We start from the raw sequence: 27271 nt of genomic DNA, 5'->3' as shown, positions 1-27271 counted from the left end.
CATACCCACATACTCAGGTACATAGCATACATAGACACACATACCTATGCACATGCACACACACATAATACACTCACACATAGACACACATTTACATATACACACATATGCACACATACACATGCACACTCGCACACACAGGCACAGGCACATACACACTCACACACATGCATATACACAGGTACCCGCATACACACACACAGGCACACACATGCGTACTTGCACACACATATACTTAGATCTGGCAGATGAAGGAGAAATCCTCAGGTTCAGCTTTCTGAGTCTGGCTTGCTTTGCTCAGTGATCTTGGGTTCCATCCACTCTGTAAATGGCAAGGTTCTGTTGTTTATGTTTTTGCTTGTTTGCTTTCATGACAGGGTTTCTCTGTGTAGCCCTGGCTATCCTGGAACTCACTCTGTAGGCCAGGCTGGCCTCGAACTCACAGGGATTCACCTGCTGGGATTAAAGGCGAGCACTATCACCACTTGGCTCCTCGTGGCTTTTTGCATCACTTTTAGCCGGTGTATTTAGACCCAAACCATGTAAAGTCGTAAATTGATTTTATGGCTAAATAAAACTTTATTTTGTTTATATGCCACATTTTGAAATCCACTCTCCTGTTGATGAACGTGTCTTGCCTGGTGTGCATAGTGCATTAGTAACCATTAAGTGGGATGTGGTGGCACACAGCCCATACCTCAGTACCGGGGAGGTAGAAGGAAGAGAATTGTGGGCTTAAGGTCATTCTGGGCAAATACAGTGAATTTGGAGTGAGCATGGGCCACATGAGACCAACCCTATCTTAAAATGAAAATAAAATAAAATTGGGTGTTCAGGTACTATTTTCTTTTAACCTTATTCCGTATGAGTTTTTTTTTTTAAAGATTTATTTTTTAAAAGATTTATTTTATTTACATGACTACACTGTAGCTGTCTTCAGCCACACTGAAGAGGGCATCAGATCCTCCATGCGAGGTGAGCCACCATGTGGTTACTGGAGATTGAACTCAGGACCTTTGAAAGGGCAGTCAGTGTTCTTAACCACTGAGCCATCTCTCCAGCCCTAAGTATGAGTCTTAATGTTAGTTGCTTATAACACAGATTTGTCATTAAAAAAAAATATACTCTGGAGGAAAAAAAAAAGAAAAGACACTTTTAGTTGATGTATTTCGACAAAATCCATGTAAAATCATAAGTCAATGTACTAGAGGTAATTTCTAACATGTTTTTCACTGCCTACTACTTATTATCCTATTTCAAACCCCTTTCTGATTTTATCTGGATGCCATATATGAGCCCATTTATTCGATTTTCTCACTAACTTCTTTTCTTCGGCAAAGTCTAGTTTTTGATCCACAGGTGTCTCTCTTTCCCTGAAGAAATCTTGCGGGTTGGTTATCTGGGAATCAATTTCCTGATTTTTGTTTAAAGACAGCATTTCTCTTTTAGGATATAAATATAAAAAATGTATTATTTTATGTGTGTGAGTGTTTTGCTTGCCTACATGCAAGTGCACCTCGTGTTTGCAGTGCTCCCAGAGGCCAGAAGAGGTCGCCAGATCTCCCTGGGACTTGAGTTGCAGATGGCCGTGAGCCTCCAAGTGAGTGCTGGGAGCTGAACTTGGGTCCTCTGGAAGAGCAGCAATTCCTTTACTGCTGATCCATCCTTTCAGCCCCCTCCAGGATTAAAAAGAGGAGTTTAATATTATTACTGATTTTCCAGACTGAATCTTGCTATGCACTCCGGCTGGTCTTTAGTGTGTTTTCTCCTGCCTAAGCCCAAGTGCCGAGTTCTCTCCGTTTTAAGGTCGGTTTTGCTGGGTGTAGATTTGAGGGCTGGTGGTGTTTTTTATTTTTTTTTTCCCCATGAGCTTGTTGTGTCCCTGCCAGATCGGATTAACAGGCACGCACTGCCTTGTGCAGTTCTTTCAGTTTTGAAGGAGATAATCTGTCTGGGTATGGATTTGTGGGTTGGCTTTTAAATCCCTTCTTAGAGTTTTTCTCTCTCTACTTAAATGTACAGTGCTCTTGCCTTCCTGCTAGAAGGGATGACCTGTTACATACAGTTATTATAAACTCCCTGTCTATAACATACTCTGTAGCATTTCTGTATCTCACTGCATTGTGGTTTAATCTCCCAGATGGTTTTACTTCTTGTCTACCGACAGACATTGTTTTTTTTTAATATATATATATATATATATATATATATATATATATATATATATATATATGCTGTCTTCAGACACACCAGAAGCGGGCATTGGATCCCATTACAGATGGTTGTGAGCCACCATGTGGTTGCTGGGAATTGAACTCAGGACCTCTAGGAGAGCAGTCACTGCTCTTAACCACCGAGCCATCTCTCCAGTCACCCAACAGGCATTGTTGTACAAGCCAATCATACCGCACTGGGTACTAGGAGCCAAGGGGGCAATCATCTAGTTGCATTTGGAACCCTGTTTCAGACTTGACTATAGCTGTGTCTACCATAAATATATACTCTATACCATGCCACCACAGGAATGTGATACCAGGGCTTTCGACTCTCTCAGGCACCCTTTGCCTCTGAGCTCCTTTAAGGGTTTTGCAGTTGGTCTGAATCAGTGTCCTTCTCTCTTATCCACCGTCACCAGACTAGGAACCTTGGGCAGTTGGTCATTAACCAGGAAGGTGATCATTCCAATAAATCACAGACATGATGGGCCTGTGGCCTTCATATGTGTTCCTTGGTCATTCTCTCCTTGCCTTTGGGGACAGAAAAGCCAGGAAATGTCGGTCCCAGATAGTAGCTCTTCTGTAGCTTGAATAAGGCACTGGCCACTCCTCCGTGGAACTATGGGGTTTTGGTGGAGAATTCCCAGCGGCCATTGCAAATCCTTACTCTTCACCTTCCCAGCCTGGTTGGTGCCTGACGTTAAAGGTCGTGCAGGTTAGGGGTTTCCTTAAGACTGCATAGTCTTGGGATTTTTCTTTCACGCACTCAGACCACACTCAGTGGTTTACCAGAGTCACTGTTCAGTTGTCCTTCAGTTAATGGCGTCAGACCAGGGAACTCTAGGGCACCTGGGACTGGATTCTTCTGGCGTTTCTAGATTTCAGGGTCGTGGTCTGACCTGTGACCTCAGTTCTTTGGTGAGTTGAGGAAAAGTCCCCACTCCCAAGCTGCTCGGGTGTCCTCTTGTATGGAAGGGATAACTTCCAGGATCCACGAGGGTGGAAATCCCCCTGTGGCTTTCTCCACCTTCCCCTAGCTGAAGAGGCTGGGTCCATGTAAGACATCCTGACCTTTCAAAAGCACCTGAATCTTACAGAGGGAATAACCACTCTTTCCAGTCGAAAGAACCCCTGCAGGGGCTGGAGAGATGGCTCAATGGTTAAGAGCACTGACTGCTCTTCCAGAGGTCCTGAGTTCAAATCCCAGCAACCACACGGTGGCTCACAGCCATCTGTAATGGAATCCGATGACCTTTTCTGGTGTGTCTGAGACAGCTTCAGTGGACTCATATATAATAAATAAATAATTAAAAAATATCCCTGCTTTTTTTGTGGCTACTGAGTTGCTCCCCATCTCTCCTCCATTCTTATTTCTGTGGTTCTCCTTGAGTTCCTCAGGAGGCTGGGACGATGGCTTAGTGGTAAGTGCTTGCCTGACATGAACACAGTATCAGATACTGTGAACACAAACTCCAGCACTGCCAGTCAAACAAAGAATGAAGCTTACCATGGGTTCTAGATCATCCTTGGAAATGCCAAGGGTATGGGCTGGTTGGGCAGGCGGGACATTTGGACCCTTTCCAATTTTCCTCAGCTTCTCTGTCCCCCCCCCCCGACACATTGCTCGACAAATGTGTCCTCTCAGTAGCCTTTTGCAAACACGCCTTTAGCCCTCCCGCTTAGCAGCTGCGAATTCAGTTTGCTATCGGGAGAGGCCCTGTCCCAGAAGACAGCTGCTCAGGCACCTGGAATATGGGAGCACCCAGGAAGGAGGCACGATTTCCAAGTAGCCAGAGTAGTACAGGGCATAACGGCCTGTGCCCTTTATCCTTCTCCTGAGGTCATTGTGCTGGGCAGAGCAAGGAGCTCATAGGATTGTTGGAGGCTGGATTGTGTAAGAAGAGGGCACCTGCCTGGGAGGTTATCTTGTTTGCAACAAGACTGATCGATAGATAGGCTACCAGTCACGAACCAGGCTGGGTGAGGCTTGTCTGTAATCCTTACTCAGAAGGCTGAGGCAGGGAAATGGTTACTTAGGGGGCTAGACTGAGCTTGCTCCAAAGGGTTCTCTCAGTGTCGTGTTTGATGTAGTTGCAGGTTGCAAAGTTTGTGGAAAGAATACTGATGTGTAGTAGATTGTAATAGGAAGTACTAGTATAAAGCTCATCAATTATATAGTATATGTATGTGTACATGTGTATGTGTGTACGTGTATGAATAAAAATGTAAATGTTAAATGTATATATAGATGTGTACATACATATATGTGCCCATATTATGTAAATATACGTATACCTATGCACACGTTTGTGTGTACACAGTCATCTAGGTACGTACATAGATATATACATAGATATATTTGTTTGTTTTCTTTTTTTAAGCTTTATTATATATGAGTACACTGTAGTTGTCTTCAGACACACCAGAAGAGGGCATCGGATCTCATTACAGATGGTTGTGAGCTACTGAACACAATAGCCAGTGATCTTTCCAAACTGTCAAGGGTGTGAAAGTCAGAGTTCCCAGATGCCCCAGAAAGTGGCTAAATCCGTCACGGGTCCTCTGAACCCGTTACAGAGGCTAGAACAGCTAGGTCCCCACATCTGAGGGTTGGACTTGGGTTTGGTTTTTCTCCTTCTATAATGATGTAGCTGATCTAGGAATTCACTTGGAGCTTGAGTTTGAATCTTCCCCTGGGGTATGTGCTGCAATCCTCATGGATATTAGGTAGTGGCAGGCCCCTACAGCGTCCAGTCGTCCCCAAGGTCATGAGTGGTGCTCTCCTGCAGATTGTGCTGCTGAGCCCAATGTGAAGTGGTTGTATAGTCAGTAAGAACCTCCCCTAGGCTGGTTCCCATGTGGGGATGGACGAGTAGGTGGGAGCAGATGCAATTGTCCGCCTTCAGCACAGGGCACGTCCTTCACAGCGGAAAAACAGTCCCTCCTTTGTACTGTGTATGTGTATGTATGTATATACCATGTATGCATGCATATATGTATACATTGCACATATGTGTATACATATGTATATCCATGTATGTGTTTATATCGTGTTTGTATATATGTATCATGTATATGTGTATGCATCACCTATATATCTATATGTGTATGTGTGTATATATACATATAGGTGTATACACACATACACACATGTACCACATATATGCTCACATATGCATACACATGTACATGTGTGTGCACCCCACAGTCTGTGAAGAGTTTGATGGGTTTTCCCCTCTCAGCGTGTTTCTCGAGCAGGTAGAAGTATCACTCAGTATTTGGGATGAGGCTCATGATAAAGCAGTAACGAGAACATTACATACACAGTGCCTTTTATGGTCCAGGCAACACTTGAAGTAACAGACATGTCCACTCATGTAATTCTCTCAATTATTCTTACAAGGTAGTTATTCCATTTCATATAAGGAGACCAGCTACACACAAGTTCAAGCAACTTTAGGTCACAAAGCTTGAAATGATAGTACCAGGTTTGAATGAAGATCTGACCTGAGGGGCGCTACTCTTGTTTCCCAGGTTTTGGTGGCATAGCTGATGCCTGTAGACGTCAGATGTTGGGGGGAATTGGTGGGCTGTCTCTCATGAGAATAGAGGAGCTGCTGTGGTAAGACGTCATGACCAAGGCAACTTATCAAAGTATTTATTAGGGGCTTATAGTTCTAGGGGTTAGAGTTCATGACCATCAGAGCTGGGAACAGGGCAGCAGGCAGTCAGGTATGGTGTTAGAGAGGTAGCTGAGAACTTCCATCCATATCTACAAGTAGGAGGCAAAGAGAACTAACAGGGAATGATGTATGCTTTTGGAACTTCAAAGCTCATCCCCAGTCAAAGCCACACCCTCTAATCCTTCCCAAACAGTTCTGCCAACATGACCAAGTATTCAAACCTGTAGGGGCTGTGGAAAGACTTTGGAACTTTGGGTGAGAGGGGCCACCATTCAAAGCTGTTCTGTGAGCTGTTCTGTGGGAGGTAGGAAGATAAAGAATGTTGACAGACATGCGGAGGGTGGAGGCCTAGCTCATGAAGTTTGAGGGAAGCAAAGACTCTATCAGGCCTTTTATGTGGGAAGTCTGTGGTGTCAGGTCACCTGGAACTGAAGAACTGTCTGTGATTAACAAGTGACCAGAGCCCTAAAGTGAAACCTTTGCTTTGCTGGGACACTGGGGTCAGCTGGGGCTGAGTTATTACCAGAAATTAAGAGGCCAGGATCATGGAGGTGAAATCTTCTGAGAAGTGTTTCCTGAGAGTCACACACAGATGCTGTGTTGCAGTCCTGTATGAAGTGAAGTGGGTCATGGAGAGCAGTGGAGGCTTGGCACAATGGAGAGCCCAGGAGAGGGTAACAGTGAAGACGAAGCCAGTGGGCAGTGGGCAGTGGGCAGTGGGCTTCCATGACCTCATCAGCTCCTGCCTCCAGGTCCCTCCATGGCCTCTGCATCAGCTCCTGTGTCCAGGTCCCTGCTCTGCTTTGAGTTCCTGTCCTGACTTCCTTCAGTGATGAACTGTGATGTGAAGTATAAGCCAGAAAGCCCTTTCCTCCCCAGGTGCTTTGATCGTGGTATTTTGTCACAGCAGTAGTAACTGTCCTCTTAAAGGGACCATTCTCATTCAAACCCCCACAGGTCCAAGCATGGAGTAGGTGGTTGTGTGCTGGCCGCCTGGCCTGTTCTGCCCTGGACTCACCAGTTTCCTTTCTCCTATCTCTCTTCAGGTCGCCTTGTGGGTGCTCTGGACGCGGTGCTGGATTCCAGCGCACGGGTTGCTCCATTTCGGATTCTGCTTCAAGTTCCCGGGTCCCAGGTGTATTCTCCCATAGCATGTGGTGAGTTACTGAATGGATCAGACATTTACTGGGCCATAGCCACTGGTGAGTTCTGTTACAGTTGGAATGTTCCAGAAGCATGCCGAGTGTCTGCATGTCCATGGTGTTTGAAAGGTAACGCCTCTGGAGCTCCTTAGCAGTTCTCGCTTCCACTCACACCGACCTCCCTCATCCTCTTCCTCCTCTTCATCTGCACCTACTTCTCCACCCCTCCTGTTTTCGGCTTGTTTTCCTCATCCTTCACGTCTCTGTCTCACTTCTAACCATCAAAAGTACTTAAAGGCTGAGCGTTTGGGCATGCCGGGTTTTGAGTGGCGTCTCAGAGCGCTGGTATTGCTCCATATGAATTGAGCTATATTCTTTGTGATCTTCTCTCTGACGTACGTGTGTGCCCAGGTATGTACGCCCAGTGCGGTGACATGAGGGCACAGTCTGAGGGCTGCAGTGATTTGAACAAGGAATGAATACACAAAAAGTGCAGCTGCTCTGCCAAGTGCTGGGAAATTTAGACCTCACCATATCCCCACCAAGGTCCTGTTCTTCCCGGAAGTGCCACCTGGTGTTGCACTGAGCCCCTAGGGTCCTCCAGGATGGAACTGTCACATTCAAAGAAGCACTTTATCAACAAAGCCTAATGTCTGCTGATTTTATGCGAGTAACACGTGCTCTCTCTTATTTACGAAATAAGAAAATACCACCGAAGACTCTCTGTTTGAACACTGGATTCCACATTAATCTTCTGTCTCTATGCATGCACATGGCTGTAATACTTTTAGCTTTGCATTGGGTACAGTAAACTTTTCTCACTGCCTCTTGTTCACCAGTCCTATTGGACTTTTCCCCTGGAAAAGGCAGAAGTTTGATGAAACATCTCATTCCCACCCACCACCTCATCTAACCGCTGTGAACATCTGGGCACACTCTTGTCTGCCATTTTCTTTTCTAACTAGGGCAGATCTCTCCAATTAAAACTGATTTATAAAGAAAGCACCTTTCAACTACAGAAAGAAGGTAACTGTTGCCTCTAACCACCCTAAGTACCTTCTGGTTACACAAGGTGGACATCTTTCTGAATAGCTTTCTAGTGGGTCAGAGAAGGGTAGCTACAAAGGTGGAAACATGTAATTCTTTAACACCAAGTTATCTGACAGTGCCCTTTTATAAGGAAAGTGTTACATTTAGCTAGTTCCCATGGAAACAAAGAAACTAAAGAGGAACAAAAATTGTTAAATTTCAAATGTTTAACACTGGAGATTTTTTTTTTTTTAAAGGTTCCTGCAAGGTTGAGGCCAGGGACTTTGTCTATCGGTATGAAGTTAGAGTTGTAGTGTGTGAAATACACAATTTCAGTTCTAACAATGTTCTCTGTTACCTTATGGGAAAAGAGTACTAGCATATTCTCTCTTCTGCTTCCCGACTTCTCATTAAAAAGAACTATTGATATGATAGCACTCATCCCATTCAGACCCAAAAATGATGTTTTTCATAATAATTCTTGAAGTGTGTATATTGGTATGGGTGTGATTCTTTATATAGTACGTACAGAGGCCAGAGGCTCACGCCAGATGTCTTCCCTTCCTCTTGAAGCTTGGTGTCTCACTGACTCCGAACCTCTCTGACCTGCCCATCTCTGCCTGTCCTATCCCAGCCGTGAGGCTGCGAGCTCTGCTGTACTTCAGCCTTTGTACAGCAATCTGAATGCAAGGCCTCCTGGTGCACAGCCAGGATTTACCACCTGCTGAGCCCCCTCTCTCTCTCCAGGTTCTGTGTTTTCTGTTATTGTTTGTCACAGTTCCTTATGCAGATTTAATACTTACTTAGGTATGACTTTTCCCTTCCTCGAACCTTTATTTGGGTTCTTCCTCCCCCCCCCCCATTTTCTTTCTTTTTACTAAGTAGTCCTGCTGGTCTGGGACTCTGTGTAGATCAGACTGATCTTGAGCTCACAGGTCAGCTTGCCTTTGCCTGTTCCTATGATGCTGCTGCTCACTGTGTAGCTGCGTAGATTTCCATTTTCACCCAAGTAATGTATCCTGGATGTCTTGGTCTCTGAGGGTTTTCACACTTGCGAATGTCTGCCTTGGGCTTTCGGATTTGAGGTAGCAAGTCCAAATGTAGTCATCGGCCACTCTAGACTTGGAGGCTGCTGTCTTCTAGTGTTTTATGTGACAACACAGATTTCTGCTTGTCTCATCGCCCAGGCCCTACTTGTGCATCATGTGCTTTTCAAGCACGCAAGCCTGCTTTTATCACTGGGCTAGGATAATTTGACTAGAATCTGTTACTCTCTGAGCTCAGCGGGTTAACCATTTTTAAACTCACTGCTCTTGCTGTCTGCACAGTGACTTTTCTTTTACTCATTGTGGGACTCTTTTGCTATAATCCCATGCATGAATTTTGTTTTTAAATTCTTTCCCCCTGGTGTTTATTGCATATTGGGTAGCTACTGTTGGTGTTTTGTTTCTGTTTGTTTCTCTTTATCTTTTTAGGTCTGGTTGAGTTCCTTAGTCTTTCTTGAGTTAATTCAGTTTTTGGCAATATATTCTAAACCTTGCTTTCAACTGATGATTTAGTTGTTATTGTTGGTTTGTTTTTTGTTTTTGTTTTTGTTTGTTTGGTTGGTTGGTTTTGGTCAGATTTTGATCAGTAGTTCAAGGTCTCCAATCTCCTTTTTCATTTCTTCTGCTTCAGCTCCTCTGAGAGTTCTCATGCTCTTGCTTTGTCCTTGGAGCGGGAAGCATTTGTGAGGAAATACTTCCCTTTCTTCCTGGGGTGTTCCATTTCTTCTAAGGCACTCTCTGTGTCTGGAACTATCTGTCTCCATCTGGCCATGTTTCGTGATGTCCAGTACTGGTCTAGATCTCACCCAAGCTTGGGTACCATCACCTCAGGTGCTCCGTTGGCATTAGCATGCTGTGACTTTACGCTTGGGTTTATGGGAACAGAGCAAAGAAGACCGACATTCTGCTAGACAGGACTGGGGATGAGTAGCTTCATCTTTGCTCATGGTCATCCATGAGTACCTCCCACCTGCCCTAAACCTTATCTAAGTTACATCTAGTCCCTGCTAAACACCCCTGACCACCCGCCTGCAGTGGTCACTCTATATCTCACATGGCCGGCCAACTCTTCTCCCTCTTAAGCATGGCGAACTCTCCTCTCCTCCCTTCTGTCTGTCTGCTTGTCTCCAGGGACCCAGAAGTCCCGCCTATCCCTTCTGCCCAGCAATTGGCCCATGGCTTCTTTACTGACAGATCAATTGGAAACAGGACCTCAGCATCAGAACTGCCCCTACAGAAGTCTTCTTGTTCCCTCCCTGATAAGCCAGGTGTGCTGCCCATTTCTATGCCAACTGGACACAGCAGGGTTGTCTGAGAGGAGGCAGCCTGGTTGAGAAAAAAGCCCCCATAAGATTGAGCGATTGGCAAACATGTAAGACATATTCTTAATCAGGGATTGATGAGGGGAGGATCCTGCCCATTATGGGTGGAGTCATCTCTGGGATGGTGGTCCTGGGTTCTATAAGAAAGCAGGCTGAGCAGGCTGTGGGAAGCAACCAGTAAACATCATCCCTCCGTGGCCTCTGCATCAGCTCCTGCCTCCAGGTTCCTTCCCTGTTTGAGTTCCTGTCCCAACTTCCCTCAGTGATGGACTTGATAAGCCAAATAAATCCTTTCTTTTCCAACTAACTTTTGGTCGTGGCGTTTACCACAGTGATAGGAACTCTAAGACACTTGGACCCAGGTCATCTGGGGCAGGCTGTGGGACCCCTCATTAAACAGGTAGAGCTCAGAGGCAGGCCACATTAAGAAAATGTTTTGCTGGGCTTTGTGACATAGGCCTGTAATCTCAGCTGTTCAGGAGTTGAAGCCAGAAGATTGCAAGTTCAAGGCCTGCCTGGGCAAGTAGATAGACCGTGCCTCAAAATACAAAGTCAGATTCTCACACTGGGCTATCTATACCTTCAAAAAGATAGGGGAGTAAACATGGGGCTAAGTGGGAACAGGAAGGGGGTCAGTAATTGTGGGGAAAGGGTTAAGGGAGGGTGGGGGTGGGTATTTTCAAAATATGTTATGCACATCTATGAGAATGTAAGGAAACAAACTCAAACTGAAAAGGGCCTGGGCATGTAACTTGGTGTGCAATACTTGGCTAGCGTGCCTGAAGCTGTAGGTGCACTAAGATAGAAAACAATCTGTTATCGCAACCTTTTATTTTGGTGGGAAGGAAGCTAACCCAGGTCCTCACACATGTGAAGCCAGCATCATACCACTGAGCTGCGTTCCCACCTGGGCTCTGCCTGTACAGGTGTGCTTCAGCTGCATTCCCACCTGGGCTCTGCCTGTACAGGTGTGCTTCAGCTGCATTCCCACCTGGGCTCTGCCTGTACAGGTGTGCTTCAGCTGCATTCCCACCTGGGCTCTGCCTATACAAGTGTGCTTCAGCTACATTGTTTCTAGGCACCAGAGCTGATCTTCAGAGTTGTCGTTATTCCAAGCCACTTTACACTCTTTCTCCACGTGCCTTTGGCTACCACCATTCTATTTTCGGTCTCAGAGTCTGACTTCATCTCATTTGTGGAGTCATGCACGCTCTGCCCTTTAGATACTGGGTTCTTAAATCTCATTGGTGGAGTCATGCATACTCCACCCTTTTGGGGGAGGGGACTAGCTTCTCGTACCTCATTGGTGGAATCGTGAACATTCCAGACTGGCTTGTAATGTCTTCTTGGTTTATTAATGATGACACGTGTGTCAGAATTTCCTTTTTTGGGTGGGATGGTAATCCAGTTTCTGGAGGCTTTCTTTTTGGAATTGTTCATCTAACCATTGGCACTGCATAAATGAGGACAGTAATGAGGGCAGAATCCCAGAAGCTAATCTCCAGTCAAGTGGAAAACAGGTTAGACCAGTGTTTCTTGACCTTCTTATGCTGCGACCCTTGAATACAGTTCCTCATGTTGGGACTTCCAACCGTAAAATTGTTTCACTGATACATCATAACCAATTCTGCTACTGAATCACGATGTATATATCTGAGATGCAGGGTATCTCATATACCTCAAAGGGGTCACAGCCCACAGGCTGAGAACCTCTGGGTTAAATAAACTGTCTGGATCCTGCTGAATGGATTCCTATGCTGTGTTGAGTACTGGGTCCTATAAGGATGAGGCTTCCCTACCACTGCAGTGTCTGGTGCTCTTAGTCTTGTCCTGTACTCGAGACAGACAGGTCCTCCAGGCTGCCCTCCATGATGGCTGTTCCTAGTCCCACGTGACACATCCCGGCAATCCTCAGTGGTGTACAACGATATCTCTAAATTACTGCCGTGAGCTTCTTAGTCATCATCATGGCCTGGAATGCTAGCTGGGTCATTTGTTGTCCACATTCGATCTCAGGAAGCACAAAAAAGCATAGGGAAGAGTGGTTGGGCTCTGAGGTATTTGCTTGGAATCATTCCAAAAATCAGATTGCTTATGCAATATGTTGACGCCTCCATTATTGTCAGCCGAGGCCTGGGGGTGTCTTTCCCAGTGCCTGATAGAAGACATCCTTAAGTCATAGTGAGAAGCAGCAGAGCGCCCCTCTTATGCATTGGAACCTTACACAGAGGACTTTTCCACAGTGCTCACGCCTTCCCGGGCATTAGTTTGTACTTTCATATCTGCATAAGTTCAGAGTCTCTCCCCTTGCTTTCCAGTTCTGCCTCTATGGGGTTGAATTAAATAAAGGAGGAGGGAGAGCCAGGGGCACGCTTTCCATGTTCCCGTACAGCTGGGTGGGAGAGGGTGCGTATACTGAGTCATGATGTCTGCAGGTTCTGTACCTGCAGATTCAACCAAAATGGGTAATATGTATAAATATGTTATGTGTTATGCAGTTATATAATGATTATACACACACACACACACACACACACACACACACACACACACACACACACACATATATATATATATCCCATGCTTCTGTACTGGCCACTGACAGACTTCTTGGTATTCCATGAAGAATATGCCATGGGAATTCTGTATCATTTACTCTGTATCAGACAGGGTAAGGAATCTGGAGATGACTTAAGGGATTCAGGAGGAGTGTGTAAGTTACCTGCAAATACCATGCTACCTTCAATAGGAACCTGAGCTGTCTCGGACTCTGGTGTCTTTGGGAGGCCCTGGATCCAGCAGACATACGGGCCCAGTCCCTTGATGGACCCGGGGGGACTGTTGTACTTTGGAGAATACTTAGTTAAGGGTTTAGATTTGGAAAATGAAAACAGACATGCTTTGAAACCTTCAAAGGTCACGACAGGAAAGGGGAAACATTTGCTAATCAAAACGCAGCACGTTGTCTGTTTTTAAAAGTTAGGGGCCATGGAGCTAATTCTCTCCAGTAATCCCTCTACTCTCCCCCATTCGATTCCCTTAGCAGCGCACAGTGGCAGCGTACCCTACTCTGGAGGTGAGAAGATACAGAACCCTGGAAGCTGGCCACTTGCCAGGGTCACACCAGGCGCGCCAGGGTGCTAGCACGCAGCTTAGCTGCAGGCTCTGACAGAATGTCCTCTCAGTGTTCCTTCTCACGCACGGTCTCTTCTCCGTGCCCTTGACCGTGGCTGGCGTTTTGCTCCCTGGTATTCTGCCTCACTGTTTGCTTTGTCTTTGTGGAGTGGATTCTGTTAAGGAGGAAATGTTCCCTGGTGGACCAGATTAGTGTCTCTTGAACTTTGTACCGAGGTGGCAGAGGACGTGCCAGCCTGTTTTCCCCGAGCAGAGGACTTGCAGGGTGCTTCAAGGAACATCTGGGAGGCAGCCCAGCAGGGGGTGGGGGGAGTGTGAGTTTTCTGGGTTTACACTCCAAGGTCAGGATTGTTACACTTGTTCTCAGTGGCTTGGCATTTCCTTGGAACAACACTAGCTGGAATTTTCCACATGGGCTTCACCTTTAGAAGTGGGAGAGTGTTGCCAATTAATGTTTCTTCCCTGTCATGGACATTCTGGCAATTGGCCTGTCAATGTATTTTTTTTAAAGTAATTCTGTTCATGTACAAATAATTTCCATCGAAGAACATGTTCTGCCCTTTGTAACATGTGTTGCTGATAGGAATTTTAAAAGAAAGTGAAGGCTAAAACCAGCTTTTAGGTCTAGTGCATTTTGAGGCTAAAAGTAAGATTAAAAATCTCTTTCGAGTTGAGTTGGCACATGCCTGTAGTCTAGCTACATAAGAGACTGAGTCAGGAGGATCATTTGATCCCATAAATTTGAGACCAGCCTGGACTATATAAGGAGAACAAACAGAAGCAAATTAAAAATTGAATCCTAAAATCAAAGGTTACCTGACCGGCAGTGTAGATCATGGCTTGTCAACAGAGACCACCTGAAGGGGGCTCTTCAAAAATACCTGAGTTAATTCTCTTTTATAATAGGAGAGGTGGTGAGCTGGAGAGATGGCTCAGGGTTAAGAGCATTGACTGCTCTTCCAGAGGTCCTGAGTTCAATTCCCAGCAACCACATGGTGGCTCACAACCATCTGTAATGGGATCCGATGCCCTCTTCCGGTGTGTCTGAAGATAGCGACAGTGTACTCACATTTATTAAAATAAATAAATTAAAAAAAATAAAAACAGTAGCAAGTTTACAGTTATGAAGTATTAATGAAGTAATTTTAAGGTTGGGGTTCCCACAGCCCGAGGAACTGTGTTAAAGGGTCCCAGCATTAGGAAGGCTGAATTCTAGTATGGCTGAATTCCTCGGGACTGGCAAGGATCTTGCTTTAAAAACTACAAGTTGAGTACCATTAGTCTGAAATACCTGGATTTTTTTTTTTTTTTTTTTTTTTTTTTTTGGTTCTTTTTTGAGCTGGGGATCGAACCCAGGGCCTGCGCTTCCTAGGTAAGCGCTCTACCTGAGCTAAATCCCCAGCCCTGGATTTTTTTTTCTTTATTTTGAATATTTGCATATACATTATGAAATACTGTAGGGATGGAACCCATATCAGAACATAGAATGTCTCATCTATACCATGCACACTTAACTCAAAGGTAACCACGTGCAATCTTTTAATATCATTTTGTCCATGAAATATGTTTCAAGGTGTAGAATTTGCTGCTTGTGCCATGATGTGTGCCCCCTCCCCCCCCAAAGCTTCTGATTTAGGAGTTTTTGAGTTGGTAATGCTCAGCCCGTAATATAATCAGCGAACTTAGACAACTCTGTGCCCTGTTTTCTGGCCCTGACTTTACTTCTGAATCTACCCACCTCATTCATGCGTGGGGGTCACTTGTGCCTGTTTTTATTTTTTCACTAGGAAGAGATTTGCATTTTTTCCATTATAGAATTTTTCATTAAATTTCATGCTTAACGTCTTCATTATAAAATTTCATTTTTTTTTAGCAGTTAAGTTTGTTCTTTGACCTTTTCATACACGTATAAAATGTGTTCTGATTACTCTCTCTCTCATCTCTCTGTCAACCCAGGTTCCCTGCCCCACATCGGTCTTCATTCTGTTTTGCAACTCAGAGTTTAACAGGGATTGGCTATGTGACGATGTATTTAGTTTTTCATTGGAGCTTACTTATTGGCTGTGTGTCTGTGTGACCCTATGTTTGGTTATTCATTGGAGCTTGCTAGGCTCACCAGTGGGACTCCCTCCCTCCCAGAATCTTTGGGTAGCCCATGATTCAGCAGGGAGAGGTAGGGCCCCACGGAACCCAAGATCCTCCCCAAACATAACGAACAGAGCTAGCATTGTGCAGGTCCAGTGCAGGTATCCGCAGCTGGCGTGCGTGCGTGCGTGCGTGCGTGCGTGCGTGATTGCAATGGTTCTCATACCCAGAAAGGAGCATTCTACTGCCCTCTCCCTGTCTACTGGCCTGTGCTTTACCGCACTCTTCAGTGGTGTTCCCTGAGCCTCGGAGGGTCCTGGCGTAAGTGTTGTTCAGGGCTGAGTACTCGCCCCGGCACACGCTCTTAGCACTTTGTGCAGCCACTGCTGTTGGCAGTACAGAGGTGGCGTCGTCTTTTGGTGTAGACTTTTAGAAGGCTGATTGATGCTGTCCATTTAACTCAACAGCAGGAGTAACGTCACCCCTAGGCCCATGACCGCCCCAGCCATATACATTTTTGATCGTTTACAATACCATACATAGGTCCTCTTCTATTTAAAAAAAAAAAAAGGCTTTTAAAAATATTTATTTTACTCTCTTTACTCTCTCTCTCTCTCTCTCTCTCTCTCTCTCTCTCTGTGTGTGTGTGTGTGTGTATATGTGTATGTGTCACTTGCTCACTGGGTGTGCAGTAGCCCTTGGAGACCAGTAGAGGTATCGGCTCCCCTGGAACCGGAGTTAACATGTTTGTGAGCCACCACATGGGAGCTGGGAGCTGGATTCTCTGCAAGAGCAGTAAACCTTGAGCCATCCCTCTACCCCCATTAAAGATTCTGAAAAGTAGAAAACCCTGAGGACTGTGATAATGTCCTGTGGTCACCTCATCAGGATTAGGGGGTTGCCCGGCTCGCTTTAGTTGTCTCCAAGGTTGGTTTGTTTGTTTCCTACCCTGAAGTAGTTTTTTTTTTTTTTTTTTTTTTTGGGTTCTTTTTTTTTGGGAGCTGGGGACTGAACCCAGGGCCTTGTGCTTCCTAGGCAAGTGCTCTACCACTGAGCTAAATCCCCAACCCCTGAAGTAGTTTTTAAAAAATTCTAGGGAGCTGGAGAGATGGCTCAGCGGTTAAGAGCACCGACTGCTCTTCCAGGGGTTCTGAGTTCAATTCCCAGCAACCACATGGTGACTCACAACCATCTGTAATGGGATCTGATGCCCTCTTCTGGTGTGTCTGAAGACAGCTACAGGGTACTCATATTAATAAATAAATCCTTAAAAAAAAGAAAAGAAAAAGAAAAAAGGAAAAAAGAAAATTCTAAAAGATCCTAGAAGTTGTTAATATTTCACCCCACAATACATTCAAATAAAAATCTCTCAAAGATTGGTCATTCATGTCACTCTAGTGCTATTCCTGAAATAGAAGTTAACTGGGACCTGTTGATGTCGTTTGAACTCAGTCTTGGTTTTCCTGCTTGCTTTGTAGCTGTGGCATTTCTCTGTGTAGCCCTGGCTGTCCTGTGACTCACTTTGTAGGACGCACTGGCCTCAAACTCAGAGATCTGTCTGAGAGTGGGATTAAAGGAGTGGTGGTCCAGCTCCTAAAATATTTGATTCCATCCAGCATATCTGTTTCAGTGATCGTATTCGTTTAGTCGTTGCAGACCCTGGAGAGGCCTCCCTCTGCCCTCTGAGCGTCTGGTCACCTTGATCTGTGATAGCCACTTCTACCCTGTGCTTGCCTGTTGTCCATTGTCTCCTGTGGCTTCTGGTTCCTGTCTCTGCCTCCTGCTGTGGCTTCCAGTTCCTGAGATTGACTGTCTGCTTTCACTTATTACAGATATCTTTAGGATTTATTTATGTGCCCAAGTAATCTATCTGCATGTATGCATGCATGCCAGAAGGTGTCGGATTCCATTACAGATGGTTGAAGAGCCGCCATGTGGTTGCTAGGAATTGAACTCGGGACCTCTGGAAGAACAGCCAGTGCTCTTAACCACTGAGCCATCTCTCCAGCCCCCAATCGTAATATTTTTAATGATTCATTTCTTCTGAGGGAAAAGGATAAGAGACTTCTACTTAGAGGTGAATTAAAATAGGGAAATCCAATGGATGACAATGATGTTCTTGTGAGGACAGTTACTTTAGACTTAGAGATTAGGTCTGATAGTGTCTGCTTTCAGGATCTGGGTTTTTCAGAAAGAAGTGTTTATTTCTTTTGGTCCACCAGTGTCCTCTTATTTGCTATTTATTTGTTAGGGTTTTTAAATTCTTAAAACTTTTCCTCTTTTAAAAGACAAATCGCATATAGTTCAGTCTGACCCTGAAGCCCCATGAAGCCAACACAGTCAGCTTCATCTGTCACCTTCACACAACTTAGAGGCCCTCGGGAAGATGGAAGCTCAGCTCAGGTAGCCTCCATCAGACTGGCCACCATCAGATTAGGCTCTGTCAAAATGGCTGCCTGTGGGCATGTTGGTGAGACATTTTCCTAATTGTTAATGGTTGTAGAAGGGCCTAGCTTTTTACCTGGTGGGCAGTGTATGCTGGGTGCTTTGTGCCTGCCTCATTCTGCATTAGAATGCTCGGTGAGTGACAGGAGAGACCCTGCCCCTTGCCTGCCACACCTTTCTGGCCCCTCTGTAGTCGACAGTAGATGGTTAGTTAGTGTGTGGCCAGTAGAGAAATGTTTTGCTAGTTCATAGGCCCAGATCTGAACTATGAACACAGAGCGCCCGTTTCATAGTACACTAGCATTTAGAAGCCTGGAAAAGATACTGAATCCAGTCAAGTGTTTATTATGCAGAGGGAAACAGTTACTTTTTTAAAAACCGAAGCTTAGGCCCAGTTATTTATGGCTGTGTCCGTGTAGAAGCTGGAGGTGTGGACAATGAGGTGCTTGTTTTACTTCGTGACGCTGTCCCCCCGCCCCCCGCCCCCAGAGGAAAGGCAGGGAGAATAGCTATCCTCAGCTGCTCCGACCTCATCCGCTGGGATGTCCCAGGAGACTGAGGCCCTCAGAGTCACACCCATGGGCTGTGGATTGGCTTCTTTCTTTTTTACTTTGTGTCTAGAAATACCTACCTTGTGACATTTGTATGGAGTGAGTTTAAAGATACAGCATGCCTTACTAAGTGTGTAACATAATGCCGGGCATTTAAAATGGCCCCAGTCAGCCATCTCTGCCGGCCCCCATGAAGACTTGGTTATTCCTGAGTCCACAGTTGCTGTTGTCTGGTCTTTGATTAGGTTTCTAACACTGAATCTTTAAGCCTGATTTTCTTTTCTTTTCTTTTTTTTATTTGCTGTTTTCTTTATTTACATTTCAAATGTTATCCCCTTTCCTGGTTTCCGGTCCATAAATCTGCTATCCCATGCTCCTTCCCCCTACTTCTATGAGGGTGCTCCCCCACCTACCCACTTCCTTCCACCCACCTCCCTGCCCTGGCATTCCCCTACACTGGGGCACTGAGCCTTCCTAGGACCAAGGACCTCTCCTCCCATTGATGCCTGACAAGGTCCATCCTCTGCTACATATGCAGCTGGAGCCATGGGTCCCTCCATGTGTACTCTTGGGATAGTGGTTTAGTCCCTGGGAGCTCTGGGGATTCTGGTTGGTTGATATTGTTGTTCTTCCTATGGGGTTGCAAACCCCTTCAGCTCCTTCAGCTCCTTCAGTCCTTCCTCTAACTCCTCCATTGGGGACCTCATTCTAAGTCCAGTGGTTTAAGTCTGACTTTTCACCCTGGACTTTTAGTTTTCTTAGAAAATGAAAAAGTCTATTTCTACAAAATGAGAGGCTTCAGTAAAGCCGTGTAATTTTGCCGTTTGCCGACGTTACCGTCCACAGCTGCAGTTCAGTCAGTTACAGCTGCTGTGACAAAGTCTTATCCACTTGACTGGGGCCTTGAACAATAGGATTTTATTTTCTTTCTGTTCCAGAGGCTGCACATCCATGGTTATGGCACAACCAAGTTCTTTCCAATAGGCCTTCTCCTTGGCTTGCACATCCTTCTTGCTGTATCCTCCCATGGTCGTTCTTTGGTAGACAAGCATGTGTCTTAGGTGTGTGACACCGGTCCTGTTGGGTCGGCAGCCTCACTCTATGCTCTGATTAATCTATTGGTCCTGAAAAACTGTTTCTTGAAATATACAGTCTTGGCATATGGGTGCCAACGTATGGATTTGGGGAAGATACATTCAGGCACTGACATCAGGTCTCTGTTGTGTTGGAAGGATAGAACAGGAAGGATGGAATACTTCCCCCCACATTTGCTAATTATGCCAGAAGTGTTCAAACCATGGTCCGTGGGCTGTGCATCTAGGAACATGGTCCATGCAAAAAAATAAACTTAAAACACTGAGGGGTTTTGTGTGCGTGTGACTTTTTGTTGATAACTCAATTACATTTTTAAAAAATGTATTTGTATTTCTATAGGTGCATTCTTATTCCAGGGTGTGTGGGTGATAGAGTTCTCTCCTTCCATGACATAGATTCCAGGGACTAAATAAAGTTGTTAGGCTTAGCAGCAAGCTCCTGTGCCCACTGAGCCAACTTGGCAGCCTCTCACTGCACGGTTCTCAAGTATGAACTTGTGAAGGAGGACCTCAGCGTTACATAGGTTGGCCTCAACAATGGATGGAAGACTTTCTTATTTTCTCTTTAGCTTTCTCAACAGTATCATGCAAGGCAGTGACTTTCAAACTGAACGTGACTCAAAGACAGAAATGTATTTACGCGTGTGTAGAACTCACCCTCTGATTCGGTGGTTGCTCTTCCTGGGAGGCGTGCAGTCTGTTTTAAATTGTTTTAAGCTGGTTCCAGGCAGACTCCTTTGACTTCCTGGGAACCATTGCCACAGTGTAGCTCTGAGCTGCTGTGTGACACACACTGAGGTGACTTTCATTCTCAGGCATCTAGGGTCACGGAAGTACACCAGCTGGCTGCTCTGGGGTACTCACGGAGCCTACCCTGAGGCGTCTCTGCAGAGGAAATTCAGTTTGGAGAGTTTCCCTGCCACTTGGCAACTTTTGTAGGAAACAGACCCTGGGGTGGAAACAGTTCCTCATGTTGATTGTCTTTGCTGGAGAGGCAGGCAGGCCAGCTGTGGTTCCATTGACTGTGGCCCAGAGATAGTTCTGTGTATTCATTTTTTTTTTGGTTCTTTTTTTCGGAGCTGGGGACCGAACCCAGGGCCTTGCGCTTCCTAGGCAAGCGCTCTATCACTGAGTTAAATCCCCAACCCCTGTGTATTCATTTTTTTAGTTGTGTTTTTTTTTCCTTCTTATGAACATTGTATAAAAGCATTTTATAAGAAGTAAAACTCTAGTTTTTTTTTTTTTTTTTTTTTTTTGAGACATTGTTTCTCTATATATCCCTGGCTGTCCTGGAACTCACATGTAGACCAGGTTGGCCTTGAACTCACAGAGATCTACCTGCAGTGCCAGGATTAAAGGCATGTGCACCACGTCTGACTCTCTCAAGTGCATGTTTTTAAAGTATTTTTTTATTTTAATTGTATGAGCGTTGTGCTTGCATTGCATTTATGACTGTGTGCCACATGTGTACCTGGGGTTCACAGAGGTTGCAGGAGGGAGTCAGATCCCTTGGGACTGGGGTTATAGGCAGCCATTTTGTGGATGCTGGGAATTGAACCTAGGTCCTCTGGAAGAACACCTACTGCTCTTAACCCCTGGGCTATCTGTACAGCTCCTGTCTCGAGTCTTAATTCCACGGTGATATATTGGGATTGGGACTTGACTACCGTTTTATTCTTGGTAAACAGTTGAAGCTGTTTGTAATTAAGTTGTCGGTTCTGGTAGCCCTGATGGGAGACTAATGAACACCTGTATCCCAGGGGATGGAGAGGTGGCTCTGCAGTCGGGAACAAGTACTGCTCTTGCAAAGGAGCTGCATAGGGTTCCCAGCAACCATGCCGGGTGGCTCACAGCTGCGTCCAGTTTCAGCTTTAGGGGTTCAAACACCTTCTGTGCTCCATGGTCAGCTGCACTCACTGTGCACATGCCCCACCCCATACATAATAGAAAATATGTATGATTTACATACGTAGGTATGTGTGTGATTTGATATTTAAAACAAACAGATAAAACACCACCTGTGTCCTGGAAACTGGGAAGAAGGGATTTCCGGGAGAGTCTGAGCTCCTGCTGAGAGCGGACAACTCTTTCTGTGCTGCCTTAGCGAGCCCTAGACTGCAGGGACTATGTAGGGGGCATTAAAGAGTCTTGCTGTCTTCTGTGCGAAGACCCCCGGTGCCGTGCAAGGTTGGTTTGCCCTTAGTTTGAAATGTGACCCAGTACAAATATTTGCACTTCCATTTCCCTTTTTGTTTTCATTACAGGTCAGTCACTCCCCTCCCTCCCTCCCTCCCTCCCTCCCTCCCTGTTCCCTGTTCCCTGTTTTGTTTTTTACAAATGAGGAAGTATATTTGAAGAACCATCACCAGAGTACTGAGTACTGAAAGCTGATAGAGACTGGTCCTCTTCAGCCTGGCCTCCTTTTGTTTGCTTAGTGACCTGGTTGGTTTTATTATGAAGGTAAATAAAGCCTGCCCTCTCCAGTTCTGAGAGTGCTCACAGGCTGTGGTAGAACCAGCTTTGTAAAGTGAGCTCCAAGTGCCATCTGTGTTACCCTGATGTCACTGGGGGTGTGGTGGGGAGGGAAGCACAGGTAAGAGAGGCAGGAAGACCACCTGAGCTGTGTCAGTCTTGGATGTGGCACAGCCAGCCAGATGCTCAGTGTCTGAGTTCAGGACAGAAGACAGAGAAAGCAGGCACAGAGACAGATGAGCATGTGGAGATTGGCCTTGGGTGGGCTTGATTTTGTTTTAAAATGAGCTTTTCCTGTCTGGAGAGATGTGCAGGAAGGGCCTCTCACTCCGGGACTAACTCCTGCTAAGACCCAATGGACCTTCTGGGAGGTGCAACTGGAGGGAAGTGAAGGTCATGGGTCTTGAGCTTAGGTACAGAAACCAACCTGCTAGCCTGTGGAGAGAGGCAAGGGGAGGAGAGTGTGGCTGCTCCCCTTGCTGGGGAAAGGCGGAGTCAGAGGACATAGGTATGCTTGTCTGGGTGACAGATAAAAAGGGATTGGGTACTTTGTGTTAGCTGGCTTTCCATTTTCCTTAGTGAAACAGTCTCTTGGATACTTTCCTGTTTCTCCCCTGACTCAGAAAGCAGCCTAATCTAACACGCAGTCTCCATTTCCATGGGCCAAACCATAAGCCCCTGCAGGCTGAGCCCTCTGCTACTTCATTGCTTGCAGTGGGAGTGTTTTGGATTCTTTTGGCTTTCAGAATACTTGTATTGGATTGGGAGCCTTGGTCTGCGCATGAAGTCCACTACCTTCTCCTATAACCTGCATCCTTTTATTTTAACATTGTATTTTAAAACTTGTGTGTGAAAAAAGTCCGTAGATTTGAGACATCAGGCGCTCAGGCAGGTGTGGGATTTTACGCTGTGACAGCGTGCTCCGATTCAGACGTGGAGATCTCAGGTTAGAGGTTTCAAAGGAGGGACAGTAACATGTGTTTCCAAGATTTTTTCGTGTTCATTTGACCAAGCCAGCTCAGTCAGTCAACAGTTTCTCTAAGGCAGGAGTGAGGATTAAAAAGAAAAAGCCAATAAAAGCAACATTGTAGCATGACCCCAGCCAGTTCTGAGGCTGAGGCGGGTTTATTTTTTCCTAGTCTACTTTTATACCATTTTCATTACATGCAGATATTAAGATCAGTTCTAGGTTAAGGAACAAACAAGGCCCTGTGATCACTGTTTCTAGGGGCTCATCAGGATGACCAAGATACCTGAGCCTACTTCCCTGTCCTAGCCCAAAGTCATATTCTTGCCTGAAGCCTACTTTGTGCTAGCCCAGAATCAGATTCCTGCCTGAGCCAACTTCCCTGTCCTGGCCCAAAGTCAGCTTTCTTGGAGCGGCCCCAAAAGCTCTCCATGTGCATTTACACTCACATGGGCATGCGAGTAACACAGAGAGAAAGGAAACACACTTTTAAGCAAAACACACCTATTTTGGGATGAATGGTGACTCTGGTGACCCTCCCAGCCTCTCACTTGCTCTGGGTGACCCTGAAATACCCGTCAGTAGCTTTAGTTTCTCTGGGTTTAGTCTTGTCCCATTTTGGAAATGTGACTGAAAAACTTTTCTGGTCAGAGACTGTGCCAGTGTGCGAGCATCACTAGAGGCTGGACATAGTTCCCATGTCCGGTGCCTATCGTCCAATGCAGATGAATAGAGGGCTCCTTGAGAAAAAACAAAGATGATGGACTTGACTATGCCTTAGTTAACAGTGGTGCGTAACACTTTGGTAGGACAGTGAGCATTTCAATTGTCTTTTAAAGAAATCAAGGTTGGGGATTTAGCTCAGTGGTAGAGCGCTTGCCTAGCAAGCGCAAGGCCCTGGGTTCGGTCCCCAGCGCCGAAAAAAGAAAAAAAAAAAAAAACACTCAAAGAAACCAACCGGCAGATTGCCTATGATATAATGCTTGTGTGTGTGTGCGTGCTTTATTTTAAGATAATATGCACTGTAGGAACTCTTTCTGTAGGCATTTGAGGCCTATTGCTGTGAATGGCACAAAACCATCTGTAGACAGATGATTCCATCTGTAGACAGCTGATTTCTGAGACTGCCCCTGGCTGCGTCAAACTCTGCTGCTCCCAGGTGGTGACATTCCCGTATGATCAACAGGGCTTCGTAACAGGCTCTTGCACCGTGAACTCTTCAGCCTCTGTGACCTGTTGGCAGTGAGTCTGCTGTCTGGGGCATGTTCTGTGATGGGATCCCTGTGCAATTACCAACATCTCTGTCACCGTGTGGAGGCAGAGAAGCAGTGGACATTGCCAAAGCAGGCAAGATGGCCACAGCACACTGAAGGGTGACCCTTCCAGTCACCTGGGCTGCCTTATGGCCGTAGGATCAGTGCCTGTAGGTGCCTAGAGGCAGGAGGAGACTCTGGTTTTAAGGAAGGGAGCCTGTTCTACAGCAGACTCACTGCCCATAAAGTAAAATACACATAGACTTATATATGGCAGGAGTTGGAAAATGAGTTCATGTTTTAGAAATTCCTTCTTGGGGCTGGAGAGATGGCTCAATGGTTAAGAGCACTGACTGCTCTTCCAGAGGTCCTGAGTTCAATTCCCAGCAACCACATGGTGGCTCACAACCATCTGTAATGGGATCGGATGCCCTCTTCTGGTGTGTCTGAAGACAGCTACAGTGTACTTATGTATAATAAATAAATCTTAAAAAGAGAAATTCCTTCCTTTCCCTGATGTGTTTCTGTCTGTCCAAATCCAGGTGCAACGTTGGAGGAAATCAACCGGCACTGGGACTGGCTGGAGCAGAACCTGCTGCACACCTTGTCAGTCTTCGACAACAAAGATGACATCGCCAGCTTTGTCAAAGGGAAGGTGAAGGTAGGCTGGGCTTTAACGCTTCTCCCCACCTGCCGCTTCCCTCCCCACCCCTGAGCTCTGCTACACTCACTTTGGTTGCAGTTTTTTTTACACTTTGGCTACATTTTCTGTGTTACATAAAACAAAGGGAATTCACTTAGTAAAGAGCGGCCTCTGTTTTACTTCTGACTGGCCCTTCCTCTCTCCCTCCCTGTTGGTCACAGCTTCTGACCTGGCCCAGGGAGGCCGCACTTGTACAAATGGAGCTCCTAGGCAGCCTTTAGGTAGTTGGACAGGACAGAGTCTTGAGCTCAAAGTATCCCCTATGCAAAAGCAGAATAGGTGGGGCCAACATTTAGATTCTCAATACTTTGGTGCTAACTACTTTAAAACGCCTGTCTCTTAGCCAGATGTGGAGGTGCACTCCTGTGATCTCAGTGCCGGGGAGGCTGAGGCTGGAGGGTCCCAAGGTGGAGGCTAGCATGGGCTACAGAGTTAGAAGCTTGCCTGGGATACAGGAGACACTGTCAAAGACAATCACCACCACCACCACCACCACCACAAAACAGAGTAGTGTAGCCCCTAGGAGGCAAGGCTGGTGTGGAGGAGTCTGACGGTTAATGTGGACATTTATCCTCCCCTCTTTGCTGACCAAATGTGAAGGATACTTTCCTGTCAAGTCTGGACGTTTGGCTACCACCCAGTTTCTTCCTCAGCCGTGCCTATGCACAGGCAGTAAAGCACCTGGCCCCTGTATGTGCCTCACTAAAAGCCTTCCTGGGCAACAGCAAACTGGATATTCATTTCATACAAAATGGCCCCAAAATTCTTAATCATTATCTTATGGTTCATAATGTCAAGAGAAATTTGTAAAATTAAAACATGATGAAGTTAAAAATCAATTTGCTAATAAGCTAATTGTGTGTGTGTGTTTGTGTGTGTGTGTGTGTGTGTGTGTGTGTGTGTGTGTGTGTGTGTAGGGGGGAATCAAACTCAGATTCTCAGGCTTAGCTGCAAGCGCCTTTACTCACTGAGCCATCTTGATGGCCCTTTATCAACATTTTGAACCTGACAGGAAAGACGTTTTTAAAGTATTAATGTTCAACTCAAAAGTTCGAAAATGAGGTTGGGTTCTTACATCCTTTGGGTCAGTTTATCCTCTTGCTATTGCCCACCTGTCCTTCCCACTTCCTGTCTTCTTCCCTTCAGTCTAACTTTTGTCTGTCTGGTTAAGTGGCATCTTTCTGTGCCTCAGGCTCTGATCGCTGAGGAGACCAGCAGCAGACTGGCAGAGCAGGAGGAGGAGCCTGAGAAGTTCCGAGAAGCCCTGGTGAAGTTCGAGGCCAGGTTCAACTTCCCCGAGGCAGAGAAGCTGGTCACCTACTACTCTTGCTGCTGCTGGAAGGGCCGGGTGCCCCGCCAGGGCTGGCTGTACCTCAGTATCAACCACCTCTGCTTCTATTCCTTCTTCCTGGGCAAGGAACGTAAGTGTGGCCAAGAGCCTTCTGGTCCTGAATTCACAGATACATTCAACCCTGGGGCGGGGGTCGTGCTTAACATCGCTTCTGAGAGACGCTGTGAATGGGAGTATTTTCACAGTGTGCTTGATCCATTATATAGGCTTCTCCTCCAAGGGGGCTTGACTTAGGGAGGGCCTGTGTACTCCCTTAAACATTTATTTCTGGGTAACTCAAGGAGCAACGGCCAAGTCTTTGGTAGTGTAGATGCTTTGAAAATGCAGTATGTTAGCGGTGAGTGTGTGTGTGTGTGTGTGTGTGTGTGTGTGTGTGTGTGTGTGTGTGTGTGAGAGAGAGAGAGAGAGAGAGAGAGAGAGAGAGAGAGAGAGAGACTTTGTGTGATAGCACAGAAGCAGCTAACAAACATCCTGTCAAAGATGGCGCCCACGGTACCTTTTAAAATTATCAGAGGCCAGAAGACAGTATTGCAAAGCCATCAGATAGAAATGGTTTGGATGTGTTTTAGCTACTCAATTCAGAGAGGGATGATTTTTGTGATATTTGTTAATGATTGTACGGCTGTGTGAGTATTCTTGAGAGAGTGTGTGCGTAGCTAATTTGGTGTCCCAGGACGACGTTCCCTGGGGAACATGGGGACATGGGGGTATGCAGGAGCTAACAGCTTGGGAAGCATCACACAAATCTGTGTGAAGCCACTGTACTGAGGCTGTGTG

General features: G+C 45.9%; 1 protein-coding gene across 2 annotated transcripts in view; it reads left to right on the top strand.

Annotated features, from left to right (window-relative positions):
• Positions 1 to 27271, top strand: part of Tbc1d8 (TBC1 domain family member 8) — a 107602-nt gene that overhangs the window by 47675 nt on the left and 32656 nt on the right. Inside the window, exons 2-4 of one of the 2 annotated variants that reach the window (XM_032900985.1) lie at positions 6946 to 7056; positions 24983 to 25101; positions 26336 to 26564. In XM_032900985.1, coding sequence (XP_032756876.1) covers positions 6946 to 7056; positions 24983 to 25101; positions 26336 to 26564 — 459 coding nt within the window. Of the gene's footprint in view, positions 1 to 6945; positions 7102 to 24982; positions 25102 to 26335; positions 26565 to 27271 lie in introns of both variants that reach the window. The other variant, XM_032900984.1, reaches the window with a different exon arrangement.

Source organism: Rattus rattus, chromosome 4, assembly GCF_011064425.1.
Source record: "Rattus rattus isolate New Zealand chromosome 4, Rrattus_CSIRO_v1, whole genome shotgun sequence".
In the NCBI taxonomy this organism is placed as follows: domain Eukaryota; kingdom Metazoa; phylum Chordata; class Mammalia; order Rodentia; family Muridae; genus Rattus; species Rattus rattus.
This window is presented reverse-complemented; position numbering and strand designations above follow the sequence as displayed.